The 10,898-nt window shown below is 42.7% G+C and overlaps 1 protein-coding gene across 1 annotated transcript; it reads left to right on the top strand.

Annotated features, from left to right (window-relative positions):
* The first annotated feature begins 9,268 nt into the window (after window positions 1-9,268).
* LOC120043948 (noggin-2-like) lies at window positions 9,269-9,889 on the top strand. The gene has a single exon (XM_038988545.1). The coding sequence runs from the start codon at window positions 9,269-9,271 to the stop codon at window positions 9,887-9,889; it is 621 nt and encodes a 206-aa protein (XP_038844473.1).
* Window positions 9,890-10,898: the final 1,009 nt, after the last annotated feature.

Here is a 10,898-nt window from a genome sequence, read left to right as displayed (position 1 = left end):
GTTTTGACCATGACAGTTTACAATCCAGGGTTACTCCAAGCCGTTTAGTCACCTCAACTTGCTCAATTTCCACATTATTTATTACAAGATTTAGTTGTGGCTTAGGGTTTAGTGAACTTATTCATGGCCATTCTTTCTGAAACTAACTGCAGCTATTTGTTAAGTGTTGCAGTGATTTCACTTGCTGTAGTAGCTGACGTGTATAGTGTTGAGTCACCCGCATACATAGACACACTGGCTTTACTCAAAGGCAGTGACATGTCATTAGTAAAGATTGAAAAAAGTAAGGGGCCTAGACAGCTTCCCTGGGGAATTCCTGATTCTACCTGGATTATGTTGGAGAGGCTTCCATTAAAAAACATCCTCTGTGTTCTGTTAGACAGGTAACTCTTTATCCACAATATAGCAGGGGGTGTAAAGCCATAGTATATACATTTTTCCATCAGCAGATTATGATCTAGAATGTCAAAAGTCTCACTGAAGTTTAACAAAACATATCCTACAATCTTTTTATAATCAGTTTCTCTCAGCCAATCATTAGTCATTTATGTAAGTGTCGTGCTTGTTGAATGTCCTTCCCTATAAGCGTGCTGAAAGTCTGTTGTCAATTTGTTTTCCGTAAAATAGCATTGTATCTAGTCAAACACAATTCTTTCCAAAAGTTTAGGTTGGTGACAGGCTGATTGGTTGGCTATTTGTGGGCTTTACTATTCTTTGGTAGCAAAATTACTTTTGCTTCCCTCCAGGCCTGAGGGCACACACTTTCTAGTAGGCTTAGATTGAAGATATGTCAAATAGGAGTGGCAACATTGTCCACTTTTATCCTCAGTAATTTTCCATCCAAGTTGTCTGGCTTGTCATTGTTGTTGTTATTGTTGATAGACAACAATCATTTTTTTTGCCTCTTCCACACTCACTTTACGGAATTCAAAATGACAATGCTTGTCCTTCATTATTTGATCAGTTATACTTTCATGTGTAGTGTCAGCGTTTGTTGCTGGCATGTCATGCCTAAATTTGCTTATCTTGCCAATGAACAAAATTATCAAAGTAATTGGCAATATCAGTGGATTTTGTGATGAATAAGCCATCTGATTTAATGAATGTAATTTAAGGTTCTCCAAACCTTTTTACTATTATTCTTTATGTCATTTAACTTTCATACATTCACAAGTGCAATACACCAAATTAACCTGTTTGGGATAGGGGGCAGCATTTTCACGTTCGGATGAAAAGCGTGCCCAGAGTAAACTTCCTGCTACTCAGGCCCAGAAGCTAATATATGCATATTATTAGTATATTTGGATAGAAAACACTCCGGAGTTTCTAAAACTGTTTGAATGATGTCTGCGAGTATAACAGAACTCATATGGCAGGCAAAAACCTGAGGAAAATCCAACCAGGAAGTGGGAAATCTGAGGTTTGTAGTTTTTCAACTCATTGCCTTTCTAATATACAGTGTCTATGGGGTTATATTGCACTTCCTAAGGCTTCCACTAGGTATCAACAGTCTTTAGAACCTTGTTTGAGGCTTCTACTGTGAAGGGGGAGAGAATGAGAGCTGTTTCAACCAGATTTCTGGCAGAATGCCATGAGCTGGTCACGCGCGTGGCCGTGAGAGCGACCTGCGTTCCATTGCATTTCTAAAGATAAAGGAATTCTCCGGTCGAAACATTATTGAAGATTTATGTTAAAGAAATGTTCTGCAACATTAGAAAATATGTGATCAATACAGGTTGATGATTTCATTCCTGTGCTGTTTGTAACTACCCTGGTAAGCTGATAACCTGAACCAGGTTGCAAGCACTAGTTACAGTTTGAAGCTTTTTGTTGAGTCGGCAGCCAATAAATATTTAAATAACCCAGAAAATTCCTCAGTAGCCTAGTGGTTAGAGTGTTGGACTTGTAACCGAAAGGTTGCAAGATCAAATCCCCGAGCTGACAAGGTAAAAATCTGTTGTTCTGCCCCTGAACAAGGCAGTTAACCCACTGTTCCTAGGCTGTCATTGAAAATAAGAATTTTGGTGTGAGTGTTGACGAGGACAAGGCTGGAGATCACTCTGTCATGCTGATTGAGTTCGAATAACAAACTGGAAGCGTAAAAAGGAAGGTGGTGCTTGGAATCATTGCTCTTCCTCTGTCAAACATGGTTACTTGCAAGGAAACACGTGCCATCATCATTGCTTTGCACAAAAAGGGCTTCACAGGCAAGGATATTGCTGCCAGTAAGATTTCACCTAAATCAACCATTTATCGGATCATCAAAAACTTCAAGGAGAGCGGTTCAATTGTTGTGAAGAAGGATTGAGGGCGCCCAAGAATGTCCAGCAAGTGCCAGGACCGTCTCCTAAAGTTGATTCAGCTGTGGGATCGGGGCACCACCAGAACAGAGCTTGCTCATTAATGGCAGCAGGCAGGTGTGAGTGCATCTGCACGCACAGTGAGGCAAAGACTTTTGGAGGATGGCCTGGTGTCAGGAAGGGCAGCAAATAAGCCACTTCTCTCCAGGAAAAACATCAGGGACAGACTGATATTCTACAAAAGGTACAGGGATTGGACTGCTGAGGACTGGGGTAAAGTCATTTTCTCTGATTAATCCCCTTTCCGGTTGAATAGGGGCATCCGGGAAAAGCTTGTCTGGAGAAGACAAGGTGAGAAGACAAGGTACCATTAGTCCTGTGTCATGCCAACAGTAAAGCATCCTGAGACCATTCACGTGTGGGGTTGCTTCTCAGCCAAGGGAGTGGGGCTTACTCACAATTTTGCCTAAGAACACAGCCATGAATAAAGAATGGTACCAACACATCCTCCAAGAGCAACTTCTCCCAACCATCCAGGAACAGTTTGGTGACGAACAATGCCTTTTCCAGCATGATGGAGCACCTTGCCATAAGGCAAAGGTGATAACTAAGTGGCTTGGGGAACAAAACATTGATATTTTGGGTCCATGGCCAGGAAACTCTCCAGACCTTAATCCCATTGAGAACTTGTGGTCAATCCTCAAGAGGTGGGTGGACAAACAAAAACCCACAAATTCTGACAAATTCCAAGCATTGATTATGCAAGAATGGGCTGCCATCAGTCAGGATGTGGCCCAGAAGTTAATTGATAGCATGCCAGGGCAGATTGCGGTCTTGAAAAAGAAGGGTCAACACTGCAAATATTGACTCTTTGCATCAACTTCATGCAATTGTCAATAAAAGCCTTTGACACTTACGAAATGCTTGTAATTATACTTCTGTATTCCATAGTAACATCTGACAAAAATATCTAAAGACACTGAAGCAGCAAACTCTGTGAAAATTACTATTTGTGTCATTCTCAAAACTTTTGTCCACAACTGTACAGCAATCTTTAAGTTATCCCAAAGAATCTCAATTGGATTGAGGTCTGGGCTTTGACTGGGCCATTCCAAGACATTTAAATGTTTCCCATTAAACCATTCGAGTGTTGCTTTAGCAGTATGGTTAGGGTCATTGTCCCGTTGGAAGGTGAACCTCCGTCCCAGTCTCAAATCTCTGGAAGACTGAAACAGGTTTCCCTCAAGAATTTCCCTGTATTTAGCGCCATCCATCATTCCTTCAATTCTGACCAGTTTCCCAGTCCCTGCCGATGAAAAACACCCCCACAGCATGATGCTGCCACCACCATGCTTCACTGTGGGGATGATGTTCTTGGGGTGATGAGAGGTATTGGGTTTTCAGTGTTTTCCTTAATGGCGAAAAGCTCCGTTTTAGTCTCATCTGACCAGAGTACCTTCTTCCATACGTTTGGGGAGTCTCCCACATGCCTTTCGACGAACACCAAACGTGTTTGCTTATTTTTTTCTTCATGCAATGACTTTTTTTCTGGCCACTCTTCCACAAAGGCCAGATCTGTGGAGTGTACGGTTTAAAGTGGTCCTATGGACAGATACTCCAATCTCCGCCTTGGAGCTTTGCAGCTCCTTCAGGGTTATCTTTGGTCTCTTTGTTGCCTCTCTGACTAATGCACTCCTTGCCTGGTCCGTGAGTTTTGGTGGGCTGCCCGCTCTTGGCAGGTTTGTTGTGGTGCCATATTCTTTCCATTTTTTAATAATGGATTTAATGGTGCTCCGTGGGATGTTCAAAGTTTCAGATCGTTTTTTATAACCCAACCCTGATCTGTACTTCTCCACAACTTTCTCCCTGACCTGTTTGGAGAGCTCATTGGTCTTCATGGTGCCCCTTGCTTGGTGGTGCCCCTTGTTTAGTGGTGTTGCAGAATCTGGGGCCTTTCAGAACAGGTGTATATATACTGAGATCATGTGACAGATCATGTGACACTTAGATTGCACACAGGTGTACTTTATTTAACTAATTATGTGACTTCTGAAGGTAATTGGTTGCACCAGATCTTATTTAGGGGCATCATAGCAAAGGGGGTGAATACATATGCACGCACCACTTTTCCATTTTTTTATTTTTTTTTCATTTCACTTCACCAATTTGGACGATTTTGTGTATGTCCATTACATGCAATCCAAATCCAAATCCATTTAAATTGCAGGTTGTAATGCAACAAAATAGGAAACACGCCAAGTGGGGTGAATACTTTTGCAAGGCACTGTATACACTACATGACCAAAAGTATGTGGACACCTGCTCGTCGAACATCTCATTCCAAAATCATGGGCATTAATATGGATTTGGTCTCCCCTTTGCTGCTATAACACGCACTCTTCTGGGAATGCTTTCCACTAGATGTTGGAACATTGCTGAGGTGACTTGCTTCCATTCAGCCACAAGAGCATTAGTGAGGTCAGGCACTGATGATGGGTGATTAGGCCTGGCTCACAGTCGGTGTTCCAATTCATCCCAAATGTGTTCAATGGGGTTAAGGTCAGGGCTCTGTGCAAGCCAGTCATGTTCTTCCACACCTGTCTTGACAAACCATTTCTGTATGAACCTTGCTTTGTGCACTGGGGCATTGTCATGCTGAAACAGGAAAGTGCCATCCCCAAATTGTTGCCACAAAGTTGGAAGCACAGAATCATATAAAATGTAATTGTATGCATTAAGATTTCCCTCATTGAAACTAAGGGGCCTAGTCCGAACCGTGAAAAAGCCCCAGACCATTGTTCCTCATCCACCAAACTTTACACTCTTTATTGGAGAAAGTAGCTTTCTCCTGGCATCCGCCAAAGCCAGATTTGTCCATCGAACTGCCAGATGGTGAAGCGTGATTCATCACTCCAGAGAATGCATGTACACTGCTCCAGCATCCAATGGCGGCGTGCTTTACACCACTCCTGCCGATGCTTGGCATTGCGCATGGTGATCTCAGGCTTGTGTGCGGCTGCTCGGCCATGGAAACCCATTTCATGAAGCTCCCGACGAACAGTTATTGTGCTGACGTTGCTTCAAGAGGCAGTTTGGAACTCGGTAGTGAGTGTTGCGTCCGAGCTACACACTTCAGCACTCGGCGGTCAGGTTCTGTGAGCTTGAGTGGCCTACCACTTCGCTGCTGACCCATTGTTGCTCCTAGAAGTTTCCACTTCACAATAACAGCACTTACAGTTGACCGGGGAAGGTCTAGCAGGGCATACATTTTACGATCTGACTTGTTGGAAAGGTGGCATCCTATGACGGTGCCACGTTGAAAGGCCATTCTACTGCCAATGTGTGTCTATGGAGAGTGCATAGCTGTGTGTTCAATTTTATATACCTGTCAAGAACGGGTGTGGCTGAAATAGCAGAATCCACTAATTTGAAGGGCTGTCCACATACTTTTGTATATACACTGTATAGTGTAGGTACGTGAAATGACCCAATGCAATTATAGTCGTGATAAAGACAACCTTGATGGCTAGAGTGTCTCCTCAGTGAGGTAAAGAGATTTACCTTGGTGGCTAGAGTGGTCCTCCTCAGTGAGGTAAAGAGAGCTACTTTGGTGACTAGAGTGTGCCTCCTTGTTGATGGAAAAAAAGAGCTACCTAGGTGGTAAAGTGGGCCTCCTCAATGGGCCTTCTTGGTGGCTTGTGTGGTCCTCCTAGGTATGCAGGGGGCCCTAATGCAGGGGTACTCAAGGTTCAATACTGAGGAGAAACTTTTGAGAAATGAAAGAAAGCCTCTATCATTCTGCGAGTAGTGAAGTATGACACTGTTGGAGACAGAGGTGCATCTGAAATGGCACCCTATTCCCTATATAGTGCACTAATTTTGACCAGAGCCCTAAAAGTAGATGTTATTTCAGACCCAGCTAGAGACAGGCGTGACCTTTTCTCTAGAATGGGACTAATTGGGTCTCCAGCATCATAAGCAAACAACATGAGCTCAGAGACTATGTGTGTGTTCCCCTCAGGGTGTGTGTGTGTGTGTGTGTGTGTGTGTGTGTGTGTGTGTGTGTGTGTGTGTGTGTGTGTGTGTGTGTGTGTGTGTGTGTGTGTGTGTGTGTGTGTGTGTGTGTGTGTGTGTGTGTGTGTGTGTGTGTGTGTGTGTGTGTGTGTGTGTGTGTGTGCCTCCAGTCTGTCTGGTGCCAAGTATCAGATTTCACTTTCCCTCTAACCACCACATTTAGAGCAAGACACAATATCTGTTTCCCCTCACCCTCTCGTCGCTCTCTCTCTCTCATTTAACCACCTCAGCAGCAGCAGCATCTCGTTTATCTTTTTACTCTCCTTTTCACTTTACCTTTTTACTTTACCTACTGACTTTTCCTTCATCCACTCCCTTCCGCCCTCTCTCCTTCTCTCCTGCTACAACTTTACGTCCAACTTTTTAACTTTACTACAAAGTTAATCTCTTGCTACAATTTAACATGCTACATAGCAGCCATTGCTTTAGCGTATTGTTAGTGTTCCGTCATTGTAGGATCTTCTGTTAAGTTTAACCTATGAAATGAAGCTTCAAGTAGCCAGGAATAGGTATACTAGCTGTCTAACCTGGGTGTCAGTCTGTTTTGGCTTTGTCATGCCAAATAGACTGGACTCGCTGCTATCTCAATGCATACCTGTTCTTGTATTTCTGAGCTTGAAGAGAAGAAAGAGTACAGCAGGTCCTTATCTTGATGAAATAATTCATAGTTTGCCATATGAAGAATAAAAGAGCGGTACATTGGCAATCATCATCTAAATGAAATCTTCATCAACATCTTCCTCATCAAGTAACCCAGTGGATGTCATATGTTGGTTGTTATCTGATCAGATAACAGGTCAAAATTTATACCACACAAAAATATATGGGATCAGTACATTTATTGGGTGGGTTGTGTGCAAATTTTGACACCTTCTAAATTAGAAATTAGTAGTCTAGTCCAGGAAGAGGCAGGATGAGGCATAATGCTAATTCCAGTTCCTGGCACCCTCCAATACACCTCTTGGAAACATTCCAGAAAACTCCACAAATAGCACTGAAAGATTCATCTGGCCTGGTCAGAAGTACAGAGAGATCTGATTCCATAGAAATAAAATCATTAATCAAAAAGTTTATTAATCGCATACTGGCTCTCATGAAGATCGCCACAGGAAAGGAATACCCGGAGTTACCTTTGCTGTAGAGGATAAGTTTATTAGAGTTACCATCCTCCGAAATCAGAAATTGCAGCCCAAATAAATGCTTCACAGAGTTCAAGTAACAGACACATCTCAACCTCAACTGTTCAGAGGAGACTGGGTGAATCAGGCCTTCATGGTCGAATTGCTGCAAAGAAACCTCTACTAAAGGACACCAATAAGAAGAAGATACTTGCTTGGGCCAAGAAACACGAGCAATGGACATTAGACCGGTGGAAATCTGTCCTTTGGTCTGATGAGTCAAAATGTTAGATTTTTGGTTCAAACCGCCGTGTCTTTATGAGACGCAGAGTAGGTGAACGGATGATCTCCGCATGTGTATTTCCCACCGTGAGGTATGGAGAAGGAGGTGTGTCAACCATTGCGAAAGAACAGTCCCCTCTAGTGATTCTATTTGGCACCATATCATCTATAATATGCAGCACAACAAACACACACACACTGTTTTATATGGACAGGTTTTCACATGCCTGTAACCATTCATAGTGTGATGTTTAAAGCCACATTGTGTAATTTTTCCATATTTTGTCATACTATAGCCATGGTTCATTGGACAAAGCCTCCGTGGAAATGTATGGTGTTTTTGGGGGGGGAGGAGGTAAACGATGAAAATTAGGTCTGTGGTAAACACAGGCTTAGGAGATCTTATAACGTTTTGTTCTGAGATAATCTTCATCAGCTAACCTTACGTTTTGTGAATTTTAAAGCATTTATGTCATGTAAAAATGCACATAAAGGCTTCAGAATTCAAAAAGGAAGTGTTAACTGACTGATATTATCTCATAGAACAAAACGTAAAAGGTCTCCTAAGCCTGACCTTATTTCCAAAACCCTATAATTTCCCCATTAACTTTCACCATATATCCCAATTGTCATGAATATACAAATATTAAACTCCATCAATACCACCAAAATAAGGTGGTAACTATTAAGCGCCATGTCAACCTCAGGACCACTATTAAGCAAGCTCCAGAAGCGCGCCGTTTGTAACACGTCTGTGTTTAGGACCATGTAGCCGTGCGCGCTGTCAATCATAGTGAAAGTGGCGGCGTTGACTGCTTGACACTTCGGAATGGGATATTTAACTTGAGAGTGGGGTCCACTTTCTACAGAAGCAGTTACTCTCCCGCATTGGGAATGGGTGAAAGTGTCTAGGAGCTTCAGCAAAATATAAAATATAATTATAAAATAGAAGCAACTATCCTATAGGCTACAGCATTCACGACACGACTCTCCATGAATGGATTACTTTCAGAAACAGTGGTGTAATGCATCTTAATCTCGGGTGGCATCTCCTCCGGTGATAAGGATTTTGAGTTTTCTAAAGGCATGTTTGTTTAGGAGGTTTTGGCTTATTTATCCTCAAAGCACTGAGAGGAGGCACAGATGAGAAGAGAAAAAAAGAAAACTCTACTGAGTTTGTGTGTGGTGGAACATTGATGGAAATCCGTTATATCCATTTAATGAACTAGGACGCTCATGCGCTCTATGGTCCAAGGGAATGGTCCGTATTGATGTATTAAGTTTAGTGATGGTTACCGTTCTCTTCCTCACTTAGTAACTTGTCAACAAACAAAAAATACATTGGCGATTTCTGCGCTACAACTGGGACGGATATCTTATTTAAGCACACACCACCTCTCCAATCCAAATGTCAAAGTGGGATACTAATGCAGCACTTGCTCTTTTGCTGTAAGTGAAAATAATTTGCGTAAATAACAGCTCGAGCTATAGAACATGGGGATTTCTCCGGCGGCTCTGCTCTATGTCATAGCGACCATCCACCTCGGTGTTTCTCAGCATTTTTTGCGTCTGCGCCCTTCGCCCAGCGAGCATCTCCCAGTGCCCGGTCTTAAAGAGGACCCTGACCCAAAATACGACCCGGGGAAACAGGACCTGGCCGAACGGACACTGAAGAGGAAACTCGGGAGAAACTTTGACCCCGTCTTCATGTCAATCAACAGCCCCCCTGTTGTGGAGAACCGGACTGCCCTTGAAGCACAGTCCAGACTGATGGGACCTATTCCCAACTTGCTGAAACAGCTGGACCGGGTGACAGTGGGCAAGAAAGCCCGTCGGAAGTTTGCACAGTGGTTGTGGGCATACACGCACTGCCCCGTGGGCTATGTATGGAAGGACTTGGGCGTGAGGTTCTGGCCGCGTTACGTCAAGGAGGGACAGTGTCTGAATGAGCGCTCTTGTTCGTTCCCGGCGGGGATGTTTTGCATGCCCGACAAGTCAGTCACCAAGACATTCCTCCGCTGGTACTGCCAGGGCTTTCTCAAAAAGAAATACTGCATGTGGATACAGGTCCAATACCCCATCATATCCGAATGCAAGTGTTCCTGTGTAGAATAGGCCTATCTAACTCGGGGTAAAAGTATTTCCATTCAACTTTAATTAAACCCTCATCATACAAAATCGGATTTTGTTAAATAAAAAGCTGATAAATTAACATATTGTTTCAGATGTAAACATTTAGCTACAATAGCTTACATCAAGCGTAAAGGGGCAATTTCAATTGGAATTGGAAAATGGAACATGTACATGAACGCATGAACGTCTTCACAAAGTTGTCTTGACAAAGTTTGTGCGTTTTTTTGTTTTTTATGTCTGGCACGGGATGGAGAGTGTATCACGGTATAGGCTACTGTTAACAGTTTTTATTTATTTTATTTATTACCACAGCCATTGTTAGTATAAAACTATGATTATGTATAGATGTTTATATGAGTGTTTCTCTGAAGGCTAATAAAAAGTATCAATAAAAAATGGTTTCGTTAAGAGGTTAATTGTGTCTTTAATTTGCCAAGAGAGTCATATTTCCATATGGGCCTGAATTGTATGACAGCAACAACTGTTAACTTTTTAAGAGCATCCAATACAATCATTTTTACGTGCGTTTTGGCGTGAAAATATGACATTATATGGGCTCAATAACTTTCTGAGGTTCTAACCCAAATGGCACCATATTCCCTATATAGTGCACTTATTTTGTTCAGAGCCCTATAAAGGGAATACGGTGCCATTTGGGATAACACCACTCTTAAGCACTAAACAACCTTGTTCCTGACACGTGGAAAAACACAGCTGATAGACGGAGGCTTGGAGAGGAGAGAGAGAGAAAGAGAGAGAGCGAGAGGGAGAGGGAGAGAGCGAGCAAATAATGAATGTGAACCGCCAATGAGGCCATGCATTGTGTAGACTAGGCACACCATTCCTGAGATGTTTCCATAATAGTCAAACATGTCTCAAACATTTCAAACTATGTGCGAAAAGACTAATGGTGAGAATCGTGCCAGCAAACGCCTCTCCGCCCCTCTCTCCGTCTGACGCAAACATACAGTATGCATGGTACGGTTCTCGG

This window comes from Salvelinus namaycush, chromosome 3 (assembly GCF_016432855.1).
Source record: "Salvelinus namaycush isolate Seneca chromosome 3, SaNama_1.0, whole genome shotgun sequence".
Classification (NCBI taxonomy): Eukaryota; Metazoa; Chordata; class Actinopteri; order Salmoniformes; family Salmonidae; genus Salvelinus; species Salvelinus namaycush.
This window is presented reverse-complemented; position numbering and strand designations above follow the sequence as displayed.